The 24,359-nt window shown below is 35.3% G+C and overlaps 2 protein-coding genes across 4 annotated transcripts in view; one reads left to right on the forward strand and one right to left on the reverse strand.

Annotated features, from left to right (window-relative positions):
* Positions 1 to 2,243: 2,243 nt before the first annotated feature.
* snai2 (snail family zinc finger 2) lies at positions 2,244 to 4,685 on the reverse strand. Its single transcript, XM_051098739.1, has 3 exons — positions 4,469 to 4,685; positions 3,392 to 3,904; positions 2,244 to 3,289 (listed from the first exon to the last, which is right to left on the reverse strand). Exons 1-3 carry the CDS (start codon positions 4,545 to 4,547, stop codon positions 3,108 to 3,110), a joined length of 774 nt encoding a protein of 257 aa, XP_050954696.1. The 5' UTR covers positions 4,548 to 4,685; the 3' UTR covers positions 2,244 to 3,107.
* A 5,218-nt stretch (positions 4,686 to 9,903) lies between these two features.
* sntg1 (syntrophin, gamma 1) overlaps positions 9,904 to 24,359 on the forward strand; it is a 63,405-nt gene continuing 48,949 nt past the window's right edge. For all 3 annotated transcript variants that reach the window (XM_051098736.1, XM_051098738.1, XM_051098737.1), the window contains exon 1: positions 9,904 to 10,227. The gene's annotated coding sequence lies outside the window, so the exon portion shown is untranslated. The remainder of the gene's footprint in view (positions 10,228 to 24,359) is intronic.

Consider the following 24,359-nt stretch of genomic DNA (forward strand, 5'->3'; position numbering starts at 1 on the left):
ATATATATATATACACTTATATTTGGTGTGATTAATCATGATTAATCGATTTGACAACACACACACACACACACACATATATATATATATTTTAATGTGTGTGTATATATATATATATATATATACATATATATATACACACAGTTATAAATAATTTCTAAATAATTTCTATATTTAATAATCTAGATTTGTTTAAAATTTCATGGTCACTTCAATGTATTACTTGCAGTTTATATATATATATGTGTGTGTGTGTGTGTGTGTGTGTGTGTGTGTATATTATACATAAGTATAAATATATATTACATATATTTCTAAAATATATATGTAATATATATGTATGTATGCGTGTGTATTTATATATACATATATTTGGTGTGATTAATTGCGATTCATAAATTTGACAGCACTTATATATATATATATATATTTTTTTTTTTTAACTATGAAAAAAATACACACACACACACACACACACACACACACACACACACACAGAGTTATATAATTTCTATATCTATTTTTTTTTTGTTATGGTTAATTTAATGTATTACTTGCAGTTTTTCAAATTGTTTTTTTAAATTATATTTATATATGTATTACATGTATTTCTAAAATATATACTTGCATGTGTGTGTATTTATATATAGTTATATTTGGTGCGATTAATTGCGATTAATCGATTTGACAGCACTTAAATATATGCATAATATTTATTTAAAGATTTAGTATGCTATATGTTTTATTAAATAATTTTGTGCATATATATTAGGGCTGTAACGATAATCGCACGATGTCATGAGGCGCGTTTAGTCAATGAAGCTAAATCGAAACGCGATTTTGGCGTAGCTTGTCAGTGCTTTACGGCTCTGTGTATTACTTGCCGCTCCAGCTGAACGCACGTGATGGAGCTTTACTACTAATCAAAGTACCGGCTTCATTGACTAAACGCGCCTCACATCGTGCGATTATCGTTACAGCCCTAATATATATATATATATATATATATATATATATATATATATACTACACTCACTTTAACCAGTTTGTCAGCAAAAAAATCAAAAATTGTTTCAGAGGCAGAGTAAATTGTCTATTGTAATGTATATCATCCTATATAAACGCTGAATAGAATTTTCCTAACAAAATAAGAAAAATCCTTGGAATAATGCTTATCAGTCACAGTTTCAGGTGATTTCTGCAAAGGAGTTGGGAGCCATTTACTTCTGTTCAAAATTAGATTCAGAAGTTAAACGTTTGAAAGCCCGCTGGTTTGCGCAAGTCTTGTGAGTTCCCACTGTGTACTGTGAGGTTGCTGAGTAATAATCCAGTAAAGGACTTTCACATGTGTGAGAGCCAGTCTGGCTTTGCCATAGTGGCCCCTTCAGAGACCCAGAGTCTTCAAAGAAATTGGCAGCAAAGTGAGATCAACATAGGGAGGAGGTGCAACATTTGGGATTTGTTTGGGAGCCGAACAGGTTCGCAAAGACAGGTTGATGTGGCCACAAAACCACTGACTTTAAAATAAGGACATTCCACTGAGATGCACAAAAAAAACCTGCATCGTTCCCACATCTTCTGACCACTTAATTTCCATGACTTTACAAGTCCTGACTAACTTTGAATCCTGAATATAAATAGCATCTCCACTAGCTTGACTTTTAAATTAATGATAGTAGTTCATACAACTTGCTCTTTCCGTTTTCCGTTACAGTAAACTGCAAACACATTTGCAGCATGAAATGCTTAAACTGCACTTTGATGAACTCCCACAATGCAAGTTAACTGTGGGAATGAGTCAAACCATATTAAAACCAGCTCTTTCCATCATGCATGACCATGCTTAACTGTAATTTCTAAACTTTAACAATTAATTCAGATAAATCAGCATGCTTTAGCAAAAGGACAGCACTTTTTATGAGATTTCGGTAAGAAACATTCCTGTTAATGTGCCGTTAAGTCCCTTGTCATTTGCATACCATTACAAACACTATGTAAATGTAAACATTGAGCTAATTGTTATTCAATTCAAGTGTTAAAAGCCTAAAGTGATAGTTCACCCAAAAATCAAAATGTTGTTTTGGACCCCATTCACTTTAATTGTTTTGTTCTTCTGTTCACAGATAAATAAAGTCTTACAGATTAGGAGTGACATGAGGGTGAGTAAACTATAATTTAATTTTCATTTTTGCACAAACTATCCCAATGGATGCCAAATAGATGCGGACTGTCAATGAGTTATTCAAAAAGTGTAAATTTTATTTTTTGTACAAAATCATACCATTCATTTACACTTTCAATACAAAGTACAATCATATCAGTGTCATATACATTCAAATAAACAATTACATGGCAAAATCTCCAAAGTTCCTGATGAAAAAAGGCACATGGCAATGTATTGCATGTCTGAGTGCTGGTTATCTGCTGTTGTGTTATGACAGCACAACAGTTTAAATACTTTTAATTCAAGAAATGTCATTTTGCACTTGTTCCCTGTTTAAAAACATGGCATTAATTATTCCTTTGGTCTCAAGCTCATTGGTGTGCCACCATCTACGGTGTGAAATGTCTGACCGATTACCTCTCCAAAAAGAAAAAAAGTGACCGTTACCCATTAAACATTCAGTCACAGGCATTAAATTATTGCTTAGAGAGGCCACACATTTAAAACCTCCCAAATAGTACGTATCCGTAAACAAATGTACAGTACACATCAACCCGACCCGGACTGGGCAAATACTGTTGAAATGAAAGGCACATGACGGGCACATGAATCTGCGTTTACACACAAAAAATGAATCAAGACCACCAGGGATCCAGTAAACAGTCTTTTTGTTTGTTGCCGTTTCCTTTCTGAGGGTGTCAAAGGTTCTCCAGGAACCAAAGTTGAAGTAAAAAAGGCTGTTTTGGGTCAGCTTTACTTGTAAGCGTGTAGCGTCTTGGTTGGAATCTGATCTCCGAATGACTCCACAAACACTTTATTCATTCAAATCGCTTTTGGGACGCTTCGTATCCAGTTCATCACGAGTATACTGACAGGAAGAGCAAATCCGAGATCAGAGTTCATGATCGGAGGCACTTAGTGAATGTGTGTTTGTGTGATTGTCTCAGTGTGCAATGCAACAGCCAGATTCCTCATGTTTGTGCAGCAACGACATGCGAGAGAAAGTTTTGGAGCAGTTCTTGCACTGGTATTTCTTCACGTCCGAGTGGGTTTGCAGGTGAGCCCGGAGGTTGGACCGATCTGCGAATGCACGACTGCAGTGGGGGCATGAAAAGGGCTTCTCACCTAAAGAACACAAAAGCAATGTCAGTTCATATGCTACAGCACTGCAATGCAACATCTAAGCATGCATTTAGATTAAAAATCTGCACTGCATGATCTTCTCACCTGTATGCGTCCTAATGTGTCCCTGCAGCAACCAAGGTCTGGAGAAAGCTTTCCCGCACATTTTGCAAACGCACGGCAGCGTGTGTGTCCTTATGTGCATCTTTAGGGCCCCTAGGCTCACGTATTCCTTCTCGCAGTACTTGCAGCTGAACGATTTCCTGGTCTGTGCGTCGCAGTGCAGCTGCTTGTGTTTCATGAGTCCGGAATACGTGCTGTAGGACTTGTTGCACAAACTGCACTGAAACTTCTCAGCGTCTGACAGTTTGGTCGATTGTATCCGCTCGTCTTCATCGCTCCTGGGGCTCTCCGAACCGCTGTGGTCTTTATTAGAGGACGTGTCGGAGAGGGACGACGGGTATCCGGAGATGGGGGACAGGTCGCTGGGCAGGGGGGACAGGGGCAGGTTGCTGGTAGTCCATACTGTTATGGGGTTGTACGACACCGGGCTTAACACTTCAGGCTGAGGTATAACAGGCACCGGGAGGGCTTTTAAGACATATGGAGAAATAAACACTGCAATAAAAGGGGAAATGCAATCATATTAGTTCATCAGTATTTGAGTACTTGACATGGTATTTCCATCTTTTAAAGTTATGCATGCAGCTAATGTACATTTATTGAGAAAACTGAGTGTTTATACTTACATAAACATTGCATTCATGCAACAACTACACATTTAATTAACTTTACATGTAGTTACATTCAGATAATACTTTACAACACTGATATCAGGTCGCTAAAAAACAATGCTAAAGCATGTGTACTGAATTGTAAAATGAGACACTTCTAAAAGTGATCCATTAAGAGTTAAATAAGATCCGAGTGGATATAATGAAACAGTTATTTTGTCAATTTTAAGTTTATTCGGTGGGAACCGTTTACATTAGTATCCTTTGGATTAGTTGCCAATTATTCCGTTTTACAAAATATCACGAAAAAGTAGCTTAATTTAATACGTGTAACTTTTTAATACGTTGCAACTCCAAGTGCCAGAACTTTAACAAAGTGTGGCAACACACTAAAAAAGTTCACTTAACTTTAACTTTTCTCTATTACGAGTTAGAGTAAGTTTATTACCTGTTGGACTCTCCAGTTCACTATAATTCGGTTTCTTGGCTGCATTGAAATGCTTCTTTACTAGGAATGAACGAGGCATCCTGGAATACGTATAAAGTTGACTGGCAGATATAATGGTCCTCTCTTCTCTTTTATAAAGTCAAATCACTGGTAATCCTTATTGCTCGGTCCGGCAGGGCTTCATCTTCTAGCGCAGAGCTGCTCTAACACTCCAGCACCTCAGTGCAAAAAACAAGTAAATACTTCCAATCAGGTGCAAAGGGAGGGGCCGAGCGTTTGATGCTTGCATATTCATGAGCTCCGGTCCAATCGAAATAGAGGCGTGGTTTAGGGGGCGGGGCCAGATGCGAATAAGGAAAGGAAGACAGGTGTTCAGGCTAGCGATGCGTATGGAGGTGAAATAATGTTCAGACTTGTCACAGATGGCCAAAGCACACAGATTGTTGGAATGCCATTATACCTGAATGTTTAAAGCAGGGTGGCCTATGGAAATGTAGAGCTTGTTTACTGTTGGTCCTGACTGGTTTGTGAATATTAAAAACAAAAACAACAACGTTATAGTCTTTTGGGTTGGTTTGATTTTAGGCTAATTTTGTCACCTCTTTCTAGTAATGTTTAAATATATGTTGTCAGTTTTCCAACAGATTTCCAGATTCAGCAGTTTAAAAATGTTTTTAAAAATGCTAATTTCATTCAAGTGCATTTAGAGTTAAAGTTGGAGATTTACTGAAATATAACAAACATTCAAGATAGAGCATGTCTGGTTTAATCTTAGTTCACTAGCGCCCTCTTGCGTTCACTCGACTAGCTCTAGTTTAGCATGATTAATAAGTTACCTCTGACTTGTGAAGATTAATTAGGTCTTGCATGGTTATTTCTGTTGTTTCTATGTATATGCAATGAAAATGGTTTGACAATTAAATTAAGGCTGAAACAATATGTTACATGTATAGGCTATATATAAATGTCAGCACGATCTTATGAAAGAGTTACTTTATTGTATTATACATAGGATACGTGTTTATGAAGATATATGACGTGATGGGTGAATCCCCTGGTGAAAAAACCAGCATATGCTGGTTAGGTAGGTTTTGATGCTGGTTTAAGCTGGTTCTTTGCTGGTTTAATGCTTAAACCAGCATCAAAACCTACCTAACCAGCATCAAAACATACCTACCAGCATATGCTGTTTTTTTCACCAGGGTCAAAAGGTCAAAAAGTGCTGTTTTTATGTCTTATTTTTTATTTCTTGAGTACCCTGTTAAACTTTCAGTTTTCCAGTCGTGTTTGTCAGATGTGTTTGTGCTGTATTTTTATTAAAACAAATGCCATTCTGTTTTATATTCCCTTGTCTAATGCACTATATTTTTAAGTGTGGCTTGAGTGTCCAATTACTTGGAGTCACTGTATATTCATTGAGTTGTAAAGTCACTACATTTGTATGCTGATAGTACCCATTAGCACCTCTTTGCATTTAGCCTAGCACATTTTAGAAGTGATTCATAATTGGAGAGCTGCTTAGATGGGTATTTCAGTGAAAACAGGACAAAGAGTGTTTTTAAAGTTAATTGTGATAGGTTATAATGGCTCTGTGCAGACCTTAGCGCCATATTTAATTTTTGGCGGAATGAAAACGAGGCCGTGAGGGATAAAAAATACTGATTGCACTGTTGTTTAATAGCAAAACATTCTTCTGAAAACAACTTTAGATAGACAGGATATTCATAAAATATTCATAAAATAGTTCTGAAAGTTGGTGAAAATGGATCTACGTGACATCGATCTCTCACAGCCGCATTAAATTCAATATGGGGTCTAATAACCTGACTAAAGTTTATAGTCAGGCAACTTAGACCAAAGAGACCAATATTTGGCACAGAGTGACTGAAAACGGTACACAAAATGATATTTGTATTAATTTTCAGTTCAAGAAGCGTGAATAAGAAAGTGAATAACAGGCAAAATCAATAACCATCAAATAAAGATAAAAGATAACATCACATCATTGCTGTGAATATAAAGGAAGCACCTCTCAATAGGGCCTCTTGTCTTGAGTAATTAAAACAGGCACACGCTAAGCAGATTTTCTACCTCTTCTGGGGGAGTTTTTAATTGTAAGTCAGATTTCTTATCTGCCAAAACTAATTACAGAAATGGAGGTAGTATCCTTTGTTCATAGTGCCGTAAAAGCAAGGGCATTCATTTCTCTGTTCTCAATGACATGAATAAATTCTGTGAGCCCGGGTGTGTTTGCCTTTGTTTTATTGCAGTTAAACATACAGTATAAAAATATACCATTGCATTTTAATGATCTATAAACAGTTGCATATAATTTGCAGTTATGTCAATCAGTCTTGACAACTGTTTACATTGTTGACTCCAATCACACAGGGCCTGATAAATGTATGCATGAACAGAGACCGGATTGTGTTTGCTGAGAGAGGGGAAATAAATGTGAGCGCAGCTCAATCGGGCTCCTTCACAACCTCTGGTTCAGGAGATCATAGTAACGGCCTTTCTAGATAAAGTGCAATGGGAATAGATATTCAGCGGTATGTCTGATGACTCAATGTATGCTTTATATTAATGTTAATCTGCTGCGAAGACTGTGTGAGCAAGTCATGGTGGCAGAAGCTTTTATCTAAAGCGACTTACAGTAGTTATTACAGAGACAGTCCCTCCGGAGCAACCTGAGGTTAAGTGCCTTGCTCAAAGGCACAACGGTGATCGCTCATGGATAACCTATTGTGGGAGTCAAAATTGTAACCTTTTCGCTATCAGCCTGGATCTTTAACCACTACACCCTGCATTCTGAAAATCAATAGAAAACCTAGCAGAAAGAATGAAGAGGGTGCTAATACTTTTGAAACAAAGTTAATATACTTATCCTTTTTTAAAATTTGCATTTGCATGTCAGTGCTAGATAAAAAATGCAGACATACAAGACAACCACAGCAGACAGAGAACATGCTGACTGCATGCATTACTGACTACTACTAAAATAGTAAGCAAAGGCTCTTATTTGAGTCTTTTGTAGGATAACTAGCGTCCCTGAGTGAACTCATTGCTAGCACTAACTTATCCATGGCAATGTATAATGTTGTGTAGAAACATCGTGTTATGTAAAGCTTTGTGAGGAATGTTCTCGTACAGCCCGTGGGTTCTTCTGCCTCCTTCACCAAATAATACCGCATTGAGAATCACGCACACGATGGAGCCTTAAAGTGCCACCCTCTCGTACGCTTGTGCACCGCGTATTTTTCCCCTCAGCTTTGATTTTCACTTATAAATATTCTGCTAATGCATTCAGATTAAAACAGACAGATGTTAAGCGTCGGTTAACAATGAAGGAATGAAAGGGGAGAGGAGAGAGGGACGTAAAAAGCGCTTGTGATTAGCATAGGCACGTTCGGTTCACTCAGCGAGTCGGTTCGTTCGGGCGGTTCGTTTTAAATGAACCGGTTCAAAATACGAAACCGCAAATTCGATTGAGTCATCGCTCACTTATACATTTAACATTTCATTTAAAGAAGGATAAACGCTGGGTTGCTGTTTGTAGCCTTTATGTGATTAATGTAGCATATATCGTTGTTTTGTGTGCAATTCACCTCAGTTTGATTTAAAACACAAGAGGTTCTTCCTGCATTATAAACTACAGTACATAATGTACACTTTTGCTACATTCTACACAGTGTATTGTATAGTAAGGAGTATTAATGAGAATTGTATTTGCCTACACTACCAATGTAGTGTCAAAGGTTTTTTAACAGTAAAATTTTCAGTGTTTTTTTTTAAAAAAACTCATGCATTTATTTAATACAAAGTATAGCAAAATTAGTAAATATTTTTATTATTTAAAAGAACTGCTTTCTATTTGAATATATTTTAAAATGTAATTTATTTCTGTGATCAAAGCTACATTTTCAGCATCATTACTTAAGTCTTCAGTGTCACATGATACTTCAGAAATCATTCTAATATGCTGATTTGCTGTTCAACAAACATTTTATTATTATTATCAATATTTAAAACAGTTGAGTACATTTTTTTTCAAGATTCTTTGATGAATAGATCCAAAGATCAGCATTTATGTGAAATAAAAAGTTCTGGTATATTAATACTATACCATTCAAAAGCTTGGAGTCAGTATTTATTTATTTATTATTCATTTATTTATTTTAAAAGAAATTATTAAAAAAAAATACTTTTATTTAGCAAGGATGCTTTGAAGTGATCAAATAATTTCATTTTAGATAAATGCTGTTATTTTGAACTTTCTATTCATCAAAGAAACCTTAAAAAACTCTACTTTAATCTAATAATCATAATAATAAATGTTTTTTTGAGCAAATCAGGATATTAGAATGATTTCTGAAGGATCATGTGACTGGAGTAATGATGCTAAAAATTCAGCTTTAAAATCACAGGAATAAATAACATTTTAAAATATATTCAAATCGAAAGCAGTTATTTTAAATAGTAAAAAATATTTCAAAATTTTACTGTTTTTGCTGTACTTTGGATCAAATAAATGCAGGCTTGGTGTAAACAATAAAGATTTTACTGTTCAAAAACTTTTGACTGGTAGTGTACCCTGGTGAAAAAACCAGCATATGCTGGTAGGTATGTTTTGATGCTGGAATGCTGGTTAGGTAGGTTTTGATGCGGGTTTAAGCTGGTCCTTAGCTGGTTTAAGCTGGTCCTTAGCTGGTTTAAGCTGGTCCTTTGCTGGTTTTTGCTGGTCATGTTGCTGGTCAAGGACCAGCATGAACCAGCAAAGGACCAGCTTAAACCAGCGAAGGACCAGCTTAAACCACCAGCATTCCAACATCAAAACATGCCTACCAGCATATGCTGGTTTTTTCACCAGGGTATGCTATTATGAACCAAGCCATTGTTGGTTTAGAAAAATAAACTACCACTCATATGAAGTATGCAGTATGTTTTGCACTTTTGAAGTACTCACATGGCTTTTATATCTGCTATAATGTGCATGAGTAGTAAAAAGTGACCTAGTTTACCTGCATTCACCCTATAAGTCACTGCAGTGTACACTGTGTCCTAGTGAACTCAATTTGTCTATTGATTTTTAGTGTGAGAAATGAACTGTAAGTAATGTCAGTGTTTGACCAAACAACCAAAAGTTGAGGCATTTGTACACAAAATTAGATTTAAAAAAAGAATCATTTTATTTAGTACTTCACATACTAAATTAAACAGGCCACATAATTAGGTCATGTGTGTGGCATACTATTCGAAATAGTCAAAATAGAAGACTACAGTACAGTGCTGTTCTATTTGGAACACAGTTGATTGATTTCGCTTTCACACGCTTTGCGAATCGGCTCGATTGAATCATTCGAAAGAATCAGTTCAGCGAACGGTTCGTTCGCGAATCGGACATCGCTACTTGTGGTTTCCAGCCGGTCATTATTATTGCTCAGGATGCCTAGCGACAGCAGAAGATATGTAGATGGAAAGCTGCATGGCTCGGATTGCGGAGGATGCTGGAGAACAAGACGACAGATGCGTCTCGCCTGTTGTGGGAATATAAACTAAGAGCAAGTTTAAAGGACTCGCTTTGGAGGATTTTGCCAAGCGGTTGCGGATGGAGACTGTGCATTAGTGGTCGTTATGATCCGGAGGCTGATCACTCGTTTTCACATAGACAGTGATGACAAATGCAAGAGGGATGGAAGAATTGTGAACTTGAATGAGTGGAACCAATTGCAAATTACCACCTGTTAGTTGAATATCAGGTAAGCGTTTATAACTAGTAGTACTTGGATTTCCATCTATTGCAGTATAAAAAGATGCACATATTTTATTTGACCCGTTGAAGCTTTTCTGACAAGTGTTTCTAACCAAATTAGTCACCATTCAAATAGATCTAATTATGGAAAGGACAACTGAGGGAGTGCAATCCAGAAATCTCACTGAACACCCATATGAATGATCTAAAATGATGCTTTGTTGGTTAAACTTGAGAACACAAATGAGTGTATGAAGCCTTTGATGCTGCATTAGACATGCTGGAGCACAGAACAGCCTGCTTATGCACATTTTGCTGTGTCAGATCTTCCATTCACATCAGGTGCAATAAAGCAACATATCTCCTTGTTCCCATCCTCGTGCTAAACATTGTCTATCAAATTGTTCTTGGGTTGGCAGCCCTTCAAAGATGAGTCTTTAGGGACGCCCATCATTTTTAATTAAGGTTTGCATGCCCTCAAGCACCCAATTTGTCCTCAGTTTAATGTGATTGAATAATTCATTTAAATAAACATGTAAATGTGATGTTGCTGGTTAATATCTGGCATGCAAACATCTCCCAAAGAGATTTTTTTGTGTGTGTGTGTAAAACAATATGCCGAAAGCACCGTAGACATACAACTGACTTGACTTAGCACCACAAGTGTCCAAGTGTCAGACGGTCAGCTGTCATCTTTTTCGTTGCGACCCATCTGTGATTGTATTGCATGTGTTCACATTCATATCCATTATATGAATTACACATTTCTCTCGCTCTGCTAAGCAAGTAACTAGAAGGAAGAGTCGCCTGCATTCTTAAACACGAACAGGCCAGCATTATCATAATGTTTTGCCAGTGTGATCTACGACAGATTGCTCATTACGCACATACACCCTATAGTGCCTCATTAACACGAAACACTGTTTAAATATAGTGATAATGGTCCTCCGTGTCGAGGGAGGAGTGACTGTGCTATGCGCGTTGTTGATTCAACCTGAATGTGACCTGCAGACAGCTGGTGAATATCTTGTGGCTTTCCCTTGCCTAAAAGATGTCTTTCTTAAGGCTGTCTTGTGTTTTATGGCTTGATATAGTGCAAACAAAAGGAAAATTCTCAGGAGATCAACTGAAGCAGAAAAATATATGCAGACAGGTAATTGGGGAGTTGAGTTTTTGTCTTGAGCTAAGGAACAAAAATGAATTTTTTTGCACAAAGAAAAAGATAGTTTATGCTATCATGAACATTCGTAGACATTATTTCAGAGATGATTAAGGTTATATTCTAATGAGAGACCTTTATACCTTTAGTGTTTGATGTGTCTGTTAAAGACAAAAATTAAGGTTCTTTATTGGCATTGATAGTTCCATAAGGAACTTTTAACACCCTTGGAATATTTACGTTCCACAAATGCTTCTGTATAGTGGAAATAAAGCCAAATGTAATCAAAAATCGTTCTTTAGGGTACCAAGAATTTTTTTTTCTATAGCATTCACTATGAAAACCCCTTCTGAAACCTTTATTTTTTAAGGAAAATGCCCGTTTGCTGTCCAAGATGCAGATGAGTTTGTTTTCTTGATAACATCGTTTGCTCACCTTTGCTGTGAATGGGTGCCGTCAGAATGAGAGTCCAAAAAGCTGATAAAAACCTCACATTGATTCACAAATTATCTCCAGTCCAACAATTAACATCTTGTGAAGTGAAAAGCTGTGTGTTTGTAAGAAACAAATTTATCATTAAGGCATTTTAACTTTAAATCGTTGCTTCTGTCCAAAATACCAATTTGTTTAGAACTGTTTGGGACTGTTTTTGCTTGTAATGCTTGTTATGCTGTGCATAACCCCTTTTAAAACCTTTCTTTTTTAAGAAAAGTTATTGTTTTCTGAAATTTTACTCACCCTCAGGCTATCCAAGATGTTTGTTTCCTCATCAGATTTGGAGAAATGTAGCATTACATCACTTGTTCACCAATGGATCCTTTGCAGTAAATGGGTGCCGTCAGAGTCCAAACAGCTGATAAAAACCTCACAATAATCCACAAATAATCTCTAGTCCATCATTTAACATCTTGTGAAGGCGAAAAGCTGTGTGTTTGTAAGAAACTAATCTATCATTAAGGCATTTTAACTTTAAATCATCGCTTCTGACTAAATTACCAGTTTGTTTAAAACTGTTTTTGCTTGTAAACTGTGCTTGATCTGTGCATTTAGGGTACCAAGGAAACCTTTCTTTTTTAAGGAAAATCATAATTTGCTGAAATTTTATTCTGGATCAGGCCATCCAACATGTAGATGAGTTTGTTTCCTCATCAGATTTGGAGAAATGTAGCATTACATCACTTGTTCACCAACAGATCATTTGCAGTGCATGGGTGCCGTCAGAATGAGAGTCCAAATAGCTGATAAAAACTTCACAATAATCCACAAATAATCTTCAGTCCATCAATTAACATCTTGTGATGCAAAAATCTGTGTGTCTGTAAGAAACAAATCCACCATTAAGGCATTTTAACTTTATATCATCGCTTCTGACTAAATTACCAATTTGTTTAAAACTGTTTTTGCTTGTAAACTGTGCTTGATCTGTGCATTTAGGGTACCAAAGAACCTTTCTTTTTTAAGGAAAATCATAATTTGCTGAAATTTTATTCTGGATCAGGCCATCCAACATGTAGACAAGTTTGTTTCCTCATCAGATTTGGAGAAAAGTAGCATTACATGACTTGCTCACCAATGGATCCTTTGCAGTGAATGGGTGCCATCAGAATGAAAGTCCAAACAGCTGATAAAAACCTCACAATAATCCACAAATAATCTCCAGTCCATCAATTAACATCTTGTGAAGCAAAAAGCTGTGAAAAAGAAACAAATCCACCATTAAGGCATTTTAACTTAAAATCATCACTTCTGACCAAAATACCAATTTGTTTAAAACAGTTTTGGCCTGTTTTTGTTTGTAAAATGTGCTTGATCTGTGCACAACCCCTTTTGAAACCTTTCTTTTTTAAGGAAGATGATCATTTGCTGAAATTTTGCTCGCCCTCAGGCCATCCAACATGTAGATGAGTTTGTTTCCTCATCAGATTTGGTGAAATGTAGCATTACATCACTTGTTCACTAATGGTTCCTTTGCAAAGAATGGGTGCCGTCAGAATGAGAGTCCGAACAGCTGATAAAAACCTCTTTAGCACTACTCCAGTCCACCAATTAATGTCTTGTGATGCCAAAAGCTGTGTTTTTGTAAGAAACAAATCCACCATTAAATCATTGCTTCTAGCCAAAATACCAATTTGTTTAGAACTGTTTTGGACTGTTTTTGCTTGTAAACAGTGTTTCATCTGTGCATATTTCCCTCTTTAATTAAGACAAGATGACTTTATCACTGGAGAAAGCAATATTATGGATAGAGGACCCATATTTTAGCCTGGAAGCAATGATTTGAAGTTAAAAATGTCTTAATGATGGATTTGTTTTTTGCAAAAACACATCTTTTCATTTCACAAAATGTTAACTGGTGGACTGGAGTGGTGTGGATTACTAGTGGATTACTGTGATGTTTTTATCAGCAGTTTGGACTCTCATTCTGACGGCACCCATTCACTGCAAATTTTCAGTTTTGGGTTAGCTATTCCTTTAAGACTTAACACTTATGCACATAGCTGTTTCAGGCCCACTAGCGAATCACCCCAAGACCCCCGTTGCATTGTAAGTGTCAGGACAGCACCAGTCAAATCTTTGCTCATGCCTGCAGTGCACGGTTTATCGTTTTGTCTCACTTGCAATTGCAGCGATGGCAGCATTCAAGGTTGCCCCGCATACCCTGAATAGTAACAGACAAGTGCTCTTTTGATCCATTAGGCAGCGGAAGCATCCAGCAGACATTTCTCATAAAATGTGATGGGACAGATGGTGAGGCTTTTGTAACAGCAGCGGCTTCTATGAAACAAGCTTAAAACAATGAAAATGATGGGGTGCGTATAAGAGCGATATGATGATAATGGTGTGCTTTGATGCTGACGCTCTCCGGGGCTAAATTATAAATAGTGTGTGTACTCTAAAGCAACACTGCCATTAAAAATTTCAATGCACGGAATATAACAATTGGTATGTCAGTCAAAAATGTCTTGCAAGTACATTATTGTGAATATATGCAACATGGTTAAAAGTGCATCCGTAATAACACGGGTTACTGATAGCTCAACATTTCTGCAGTGACTTGGAACAGCAACTGTGCATCTAATAAAAAGCCTTCTCAGAAGAGTGGAAGCTGTTATATCAGCAAAAACTGGATCATTTCACTATTAATGTGAATGGTTTGGACGTTCATGTTCATAAAGCACATATAAGTAGACAGGAGCAAAAAGTGTCTTTATCAACCCATTAATCAGACAAATTGTGCATATTTTTAGAAAATGCCTTTTTAAGTGATGCACATATGAAATATATATATATATATATATATATATATATTCTTTTTTTTGCATGACAGTAAATTTTCCAGATTGCATGTAAAATGCATTTTTTTTACCAATATTAAGCAATACTGTATTAATATAAATCTTTATTAACCCATAAATAGAAAATTGTGCATATTTTTAGAAAATGCATCTTTAAGTGATGCACATATGGGAAAAAAAAAATAATAAAAAAAATAAAATAAATAATAATAATATATATATATATATATACACACACATTTGTTCAGATTGCATGTAAAGTGCATTTTTTTTTACCAATATTAATTAATATTAATATTAATCTTTTCAACCCATTAATCAGACAAATTGTGCATATTTTTAGAAAATGCCTGTTTAAGTGATGCACATATGAAAAAAAAAAAAATATTCTTTTTTTTTTGCATGATAGTAAATTTTCCAGATTGCATGTAAAATGCATTTTTTTTACCAATATTAATAATTAATATTAATACAAATACTAATGCAAAATATTGATAATCATTTCATTACATTCATATATTCTGAATATTAAACAATTTTCTGGCTAGTTTATGAACATGTGAATAATGTGCATTAAAATAAGATAACTGTTAGTAAACTAACAACAATCAGTAATTTTTTAAAATGAATATTAACAGGTACAACCTTGGTTTTAATAATGCATTTGTACATTTTGAAATGAACAAACTAATACTAATAAATGCTTTAGAAGTATTGCTCATTGCTAGTTCACATTAACTAACAAAATAAACCTTATTGCAAAGTGTTAAGACCTTAAATTGAATATGCATATGTAATATAATAACATCTATAATACATTATAAATATATATTATTAAAATATTTTCTTTTAAAATGACAATTTTCATATACTTTTTAAAAAACATTTATATTAAAAAACTTGTCTGCACTGTCATTGAGTCATGAAGTGTGTAAGCATGTGTGTTTCTTTATTTAGATGCAGGTTGTCATGAACCATATGGTTGTTTCAGAAAGTGTAGTGTGTTTGCATGCATGCAAGGATGGTCAAAGTCGAAAGTGAACAATAGCTTCAAGCAGTCGTGCTCATTCATTCTTGTCAAGCGCACAATAATAAGCTCAGCCTTTTGTTGCCAGATGATCCTTGTTTCTTGGCTTATACTTCATGTTTTGCAGGTTCGACTGCTTGGTTTCTAGAACAGACCCCATTTTGTCACGCTGTGTGGTTGTTTAGTTGATTCCTGACCCTTAAATTTTATTGGCTTGAAAATGGGTGTTTCCACAAGCACAGTACCGCCCTCTGGAATGCCTCAAAATGATGCAGCACCTTTAGAGACGTGATTGGTTTGGGAATGAGGTGCCGTTCGCTGTTTCCGTCGTCATTAAGCTCAGTGCTGTCCGTGTGGGGTTTCAGTGCATTGGCATTGAGCGGCCAGGTGGTGAGAATATAAAGTAATGGCTCATGAATAATAAACTCACTTTGCTTTCTCATTCACACTTGCACTGGATGCTAAGTTCTAGCGTCTCTGAGCAGCTGAGGGTTAAGTACAGCATTCAAGGGCAGCATGGCAGTTTTTAGCAACAAGCGTCATTGAGTTTATTTAGCCTCTGTGCAGTGGACCTGAGATGTGAACTACTTTTTTCTGTCTATGTTTCTGAATTTCTATAGTTACACTGAACCTGTCACATTCACAATGACTGCCATTTGTAGCTTATAGTATATTCATATGTAACTGCATTTGCAGTATATTTACAGTTTATGGTTTAATCAGTGATTTACAAAACCTGAAGCAAAAACAAAAACAAACAAAAAAATAAAAATATAAATTATCTATCCATTTTTCTGTGTGATAACATTACTAAACACGTGACAACATTACTAAACATTAAACTAAAATCAAAATGAAAATTGCATATTCAAAATTAAAACTATGATAGTATAAATAAAACTAAATAACACTGGTTAAATAAATGAATCATTGACTCACTCATACAGGCTTGTTTGACTCACTTGTTTCGTTCCTGTATGAATCATCATCGGTTGAATGAATCTGGTTCATTGACTCGCTCGTAAAGACGCGTTTTGTTGCTGAATGAATCAGTGTTTTGAACGAATCACTTGAATGAATGATTCAAATGACTCACTCATAAGGACAGTCAGACAAAAGCACATAACAGTATTATTAAACATTGAACTAAAATCAAAATGAAAACTGCATATTCAGAACAAAAACTATAATAGTATAAGTAATACTTAAATAAGACTGGTTAAGTAAATAATCATTGGTTAAGTGAATGAATCATCGACTCAATCATAGACTTGTTTGACTCAATTGTTTCGTTTCTGTATGAATCGTCATCGGTTGAATGAGTTTGGTTTATTGACTCGCTCGTAAAGACGCGTTTTGTTGCTGAATGAATCAGTGTTTTGAACGAATCACTTGAATGAATGATTCAAATGACTCACTCATAAGGACAGTCAGACAAAAGCACATAACAGTATTATTAAACATTAAACTAAAATCAAAATGAAAACTGCATATTCAGAACAAAAACTATAATAGTATAAGTAATACTAAAATAAGACTGGTTAAGTAAATGAATCATTGGTTAAGTGAATGAATCATTGACTCAATCATAGACCTGTTTGACTCAGTTGTTTCGTTCCTGTATGAACTGTCATCGGTTGAATAAATTCGGTTCATTGATTCGCTTGTAAAGACATGTTTTGTGTCTGAATGAATCAGTGTTTTGAACGAATCGCTTGAATGAATGATAAATGACTCACTCATAAGGACAGTCAGACAAAAGCACATAACAGTATTATTAAACATTAAAATAAAATCAAAGCTGTTTTGTATCAGCTGTACAAAACAGCTAAAATAGCTTGATATTGCAAACTGGTGTGTCTTACCATATTATTTTAACGTGTTATCGTAATTATGAACACACTGGTTTGTAGTGCACATTTTTACCGTTTACTGCATGTTGTTATTCTTCTGGTTATTTCCCTGTAGTGGCTAATGAACCGGAAGTCTCGCCCACAGGCTTACTTTCGCATTGAAGAATAAGGTGGATAAGTCTTCACATTCTCGATTCTTTGTCAGTTGTTGCATCTGCAGCAAAATTAGGTCCATGCATATAAATATTCATCTTGATTGTCATCAGAAACGCGAGTTATCCGCCTCAGTGGCGCTCATCATGTTTACTAATGTGTGCCGGTTAGTCTCATGTCAACACAGCTAATTTATTCTGTTTTTAATGGGCTGGTCTCGCTGACAATTGAGGAGAGAGACTGCTAACTCATAAACAAACCAAACTTTGTCTTGGTCTTGAATAAACGATATGGCTCGGTCTGACAGCGGCAGTAATTACCCATCTTTGTTGGTGTAATGAGTCTCATGTGTCCATTAGGTTTCTTCTGGCACCTCCTCGGTACTTTCAAGCACTGCCTCGCCAAAAGTCATCCGTCACGGAGAGAGAGGTCAGGGCTTGAGTGTATAAATCTGCCATTTGCTAATTTACCGAGCCTTATTCGCATTGTTGCCTCTGCGTCGATGTGTTTTGGTGAGGTGATGTAGGCCAGCGGGTCTCGCCGGTGTATTAACTAATGAGGGGCGAACAGACACCCGCCCAGCGGGCAGGACAAGGTTGCTTTTGGCAATGAAATGTCAGAGGAGGATAATGTGAAAGGATGAAGCTGGGATGAAACTTTAATCAAGCGCTACATCGCGTCCAGGCTCTCTGCGGTGACCTTTGCATTGCTCGCCCTAAGCCTGTTCAACAGAGCAACGGTGTCGCGAAAGCTGAGAAACACTTGATCAGGCCTAACAGATCTGAGTCAGCGTGACATTTCTATTTGGTCGTTACTTCAAGCTTTGAAGTTGAAGATGAGATCCTCAAACATGTTTATGTATTTTGCAAATCTTACAGTGGTGGAATCATGTTACATTGTGTTCAGTCTCAGATGTTTCTCTAAAAATTGCTTACGAAAGACACAAATGGGACAAGTTTATTACATTAGAAAATATTATAAGTATTATTATACATCGTAAAAAATATTTTAAAATATTTGTAATATATTGTATTATTCTATTTTTTTAAAACCTATTTATTATTTATTCATTTAACTTAATTGTAATTGCAGGTACACTACCAGTCAAAAGTTTTTGAACAGTAAGATTTTTAATGTTTTTTTAAAGATGTCTCTTCTGCTCACCAAGCCTGCATTTATTTGATCCAAAGTACAGCAAAAAACAGTAAAATTTTGAAATATTTTTACTATGTAAAATAACTGTTTTCTATTTGAATATATTTTAAAATGCTGATTTTTCAGCATCATTACTCTTCATTGTCACGTGATTCTTCAGAAATCATTCTAGTATGCTGATTTGCTTGATTTGTTCAAGCAACATTTATTATTAATGTTATCAATTTTTTTCAGGATTCTTTGATGAATAGAAAGATCCAAAGATCAGCATTTGTCTGAAATAAAAAGATTTTGTAACATTATACACTATTCCATTCAAAAACTTGGAGTCAGTATTTTTTTTTTTGTTATAGAAATTAATACTTTTATTTCGCAAGGATGCTTTAAATTGATCAAAAGTGATAAAAACATTTATAATGTTACAAATGATTTCTAATTCAGATAAATTTTGTTTTTCTGAACTTTCTGTTCAACAAAGAAACCTGAAGAAATTCTACTCACCTTTTTTCAACATATTAATAACAATAATAATAAATGTTTTTTTTTTTTTTTTGAGGAGCAAATCAGAATATTAGAATGATTTCTGAAGGATCATTTGACTGGAGTAATGATGCAGAAAATTCAGCTTTTAAATCACAGGAATAAATTACATTTTAAAATATATTTAAATAGAAATCAGTTATTTTAGATAGTAAAAATATTTCAAAATGTTACTGTTTTTCTGTACTTTGGATCAAATAAATGCAGGCTTGGGGAGCAGAAAAGACTTCTTTAAAAAAAAATCTTTAAATTAAAGAAAATGTAAAACATTCTGAGCACAATCTGAGATGTTGTTGGGGTCTTTTGCTCAAGAAAAAAATGGAAATGCGTAAAAATGCACAAAATTTGCTCATAAAAGTATCTGTTTGACATATAAAAAATATAGGATTGAGATCTTTGACTCAAGAAGAGATTTTTTAACTTAATCTGAGCACAGTTTGAGACATTACTGGGCAAACATGAAAATGCATGAAATTTGCTCATAAAAGTCTCTGATTGCTCTCTAGTTAATCTCATTTCTGTCTAGAACAAATTGTGATATTTTCCTAGTAATAATATATACCGTGCAACAGACTGATTACCATATGAATGCACCATGTATTAACATAATAGTTCAAAGAATAACATGGATCACGTCCAAAAAACATGGCAGCATTTCTATGATTGAATGCTTTTGTGAGGATGCTTTTGTTTAGAAGTTTTGTTTTTGCTTCTGCAGAGAATAAAACAATGCATTGCTTGTGTTGCTGTGAGACGGTGCAACTTCAAACAGACTCTTCTAATAGTACATATAAGCTTCAGATAATTTACTGTATTAGTTGCTTGCTGAAATAAAGCAATCTAGCAATATGATTTAGCCAATATAAGCTCATTTTATGCATAATATCGAATAGAAAACGACCATGGCATTTCAACAAACATTACGGTTGAAAATCACTTTGTAGCGTGACACAGCAGTGTGGTTTTGCCTCGTTTCCACGCAGTGGAAATGCCCAGTGCCCAGAGCGGTGTGAGTGTGTTTGCTCTCTCCGTGTCTTGGCTGTGAAATACACAGATAAAATGTGGTTTTCTGGCTTACATCTCATGGGAGCGTGTTCGCTCACCTGCTTGAGAGAAACCCGGTGAAAACATCGACCTTGATAGGGCATTAGCGTCACAGACAGCAGCGTGGCGAGCCAACCGCTTGACTTCGTGTTTCGGAGTGTATGCGGGTGTTCGTGGGAAGATTACATTCATTCCTAAAGGAAACATTAACTGCATATGGTTAATTTCAGCAGCACCTTGTGCCTGCAAGGTTTATATCACATGCAGCATGTTTTTATGTGAAGTTGCATTTATTAAATACCAGCGCTCAATGTTTACAACTTTTCCAAGGAGCATGTGTTAAGTTGACAAAAAAGTAGTGCATTAAAAACGGCAATGAATTAATCAAATAATGTTTTTCTTTAAATAAAGGAATGCAAAGAGACATTTCCATGCAAAATTATTTATTAGAATACAAAAAGTACAACTGGTTTTTAAATATTTCTGCTTCCAGCTGTGTTTAATAATTATGTATAATAAATATTAATATTGTATGAACTATACTGCAATAAAATACACAGGACTCTTATTTTGAAAAGTCTGTGCTTTGCTTGTTATTACAGCTGGTTATTCAAAAACATGATGGAGGAACAAAAATGCACTCTTACAACCATATAAACACCATGAAGCAAACATTATCAAAATTTATCAATAATCATAGATTGTAAGTAATATGTTGGTCATAAATGTGCGGTATTCATTGGTTGTTAACTGCTCTGAAACCAAGCTTATAAAACAACAGTGCATTGTTTTTACTTTGAAACCTGCAGTGCTCAAATGTATTTAATTAAATCATAGATTTTTGTTGTTTAATAATTAGTAATTACATTAGGCTGTATTGCGATTTCAGTTTTTCCATCCCTAAAATTTTCCTGAAATGATAATTGAACTTTTTATGACTTTAAATTTCATAAAACATATTGTTAAACTGAAAGAACCATTCAGACCAAGAACGTTAACTGTAAAGATAATTATAGTAGTGGAGCACCAATGCACAGTATATATCAAAACTGCAGTTTTGTTGTCTGATGCTTTAAATGCATGAGCTCTTCAAAGTCAGGTGGAATCTGATTGGCTGTCAGCGTTTTTATTGTTTGTCAGCTGGATAAAATCATTCTGAAACAATATTGTTTCTCTGTGTCATTGACTTCCCTAATCTCATAGAATTAGAGCGCTAAATTATTATGATAGTTGGCATTTTATATAGGTGTGAATAAGCCTTAAGGGGATAGTTCCCCCCAAAATGAAAATTCTGTCTTCTTTTCCTTGCTCTGAAGTTGTTCCAAACCTGTATAAGTTTCTTTTTGATGTTGAACACAAAAGAAAATATTTTGGAGAATGTTGGTAAGCAAACAGTTGGCGGTACCCATTGACTTCCATAATATATTTTCCATACTACTGAAGTCAATGGGGACCAACAACTGTTTGGTTATCAACATTCTGTAAAATATCTTCTTTTATGTTACACAAATGAAAAAATCTCAAACAGGTTTTGGGGGTGAGTACATGATTATGTAATTTACATTTTGGGTAACCTATCCCTTTAAAGGGATATAGTTCACCCAAAAATGAAAATTTTGTAATCATTAACTCATTCTTAATTTGTTCCAAACCTGTTTGAATTTCTTTCTTCTTCCAAACACAAAAGAAAATATTTTTAAGAATGTTGGTGACCAAACAGTTGACGGTACCCATTGACTTACATTGTATGGAAAAAATACTATGGAAGTCAATGGGTATATAAAGGCATAGTTCACCCAAAAATATTAATTATATCTTCATTCACTCACCCCCAAACCGGTTTGAGTTTTTTTTCCGTTTGTGTAACATAAGAAGATATTTTTAAGAATGTTGGTAACCAAACAGTTGACGGTACCCATTGACTTCCATCGTATGTAAAAAATACTATGGAAGTCAATGGGTACCGTCAACTGTTCAGTTACAAACATTCTTCAAAATATCTTCTTTTGTGTTCTACGGCAGAAAGAAACTCATAAAGGTTTGGAACAACATGTGGATGAGTAAATGATGACAAAATTTTCATTTTTGGGTGAACGGTGTATCCCTTTAAAGGGATAGTTCACCCAAAAAATTTAAAATTTAACTTCATTTACTCACTCCCAAAACTGTTTGAGTATTTTTTCGTTTGTGTAACATAAAAAAGATATTTTTGAGAATGTTGGTAACCAAACAGTTGACGGTACCCATTGACTTCCATAGTATGAAAAAAATACAATGAAAGTCAATGGGTACCGTCAACTGTTTAATTACCAACATTCTTCAGAATATCTTTTTTTTGTGTTCAAAAGCAGAAAGAAACTCATACAGGTTTAAAACAACATAAGAATGAGTAAATGATGACAAAATTTACATTTTTGGGTGAACTTTATCCTTTTAAAGGGATAGTTCATCCAAAAATGAAAATTTTGTAATCATTTACTCATTCTCAGTTTATTCCAACCATGTATGAATTTCTTCTTCTGCTGAACACAAAAGAAGGTATTTTGAATAATATTGGTAACCAAACAGTTGACGGTACCCATTGACTTCTATAGTATAGAAAATTTTTTTATGGAAGTTAATGGCTACCAGCAACTGTTTGGTTACCAACATTCTCCAAAACATCTTTTTTTTGTTTTCAACAGCATAAAGAAACTCATACAGGGCAACATGTGGGTAAGTAAATAATAACAGAATTTTAATTTTTGGGTGGACTATATCACTTTAAAGGGCTTCATTTACTTCACCCTTCATTTATCTTCATTTACTCACCCCCAAATCTGAGGGGTTTTTTTTTTCGTTTGTGTAACATAGAAGAAGATATTTTTGAGAATGTTGGTATTCAAAAAAAAAAATACTATGGAAGTCAATGGGTACCGTCAACTGTTCAGTTACCATCATTCTTCAGAATGTCTTCTTTTGTGTTCAAAAGCAGAAAGAAATTCATTTTTGGGTGAACTATCTCTTTAAGGACTCGCTCGGGCTTTCACGCACATACGTTTTACAGTGCAAATCTATTTATAGTCGCAAATGTGAGTGAAACACTCGCACTGTTGAGCGCTGAATACAGTTCGACGGTTATTGCCAGTGTGTTTCTCTGTAATTTAGTCTGGATCTTAGTTGCTCGGTACAAAATTGAAACACTTTGAGCTGCTGTTGCACCAAGGTCTCGCGGAAATGAATAGCTTTTGTGGCGGCCCAGACGGTCTAGCTATTATGATGGTGATAAGCACATGAGTTCCCAGTCCACTGTGGCCGGTGCAGACCACAATAAACCGTTTTACAGCAATAGCCAAGTTATAGTTACAATTGCGGCGTTTTATCAAAGAAAAGGTTAAAGATGTCAGCCGGGGAAAAACGCAGAAGGTTAGTCGGCCAGGATAGTTCGCTAATGGGTGAAGACATGTCGAGATATTCTCTTGCCCACATTTAGAGTTCATAAACATGTCCCAGTCATTGTAATGACACACACACATATATGAAGCAAAATTGTATGAGTCAGCCGTGCATAATGCAGATTTAACGATGACAAATAATGGTTTTATTTTAGACGTTTCAGATGGGTTGTGAAATTCATTGTGTGAAGTAGAGCTCAGCATGTAGTAACGTGCACAGAACGGCCATGGATGAATTAGCCTCAGGATGGGAGATCACACTGCATTATGTTCTGTTCAAATAAACCTCTGCAAACTCCAAAACTGAGTTAATGCAATATGCAATTTACAAAACATACGTCTTGATGCTTTTTTTTGAGCTTATCCGCAGCTACTAAACTGAATGCTTTCAAATGTAATAGTTTAATGCTTCTGCTATTCCTGCAGATAATGCTCTTAACCTAGCAAACTGTTTCCGAGCTGAATATTTTGGAAGCAG

Source organism: Labeo rohita, chromosome 24, assembly GCF_022985175.1.
Source record: "Labeo rohita strain BAU-BD-2019 chromosome 24, IGBB_LRoh.1.0, whole genome shotgun sequence".
NCBI lineage: Eukaryota > Metazoa > Chordata > Actinopteri > Cypriniformes > Cyprinidae > Labeo > Labeo rohita.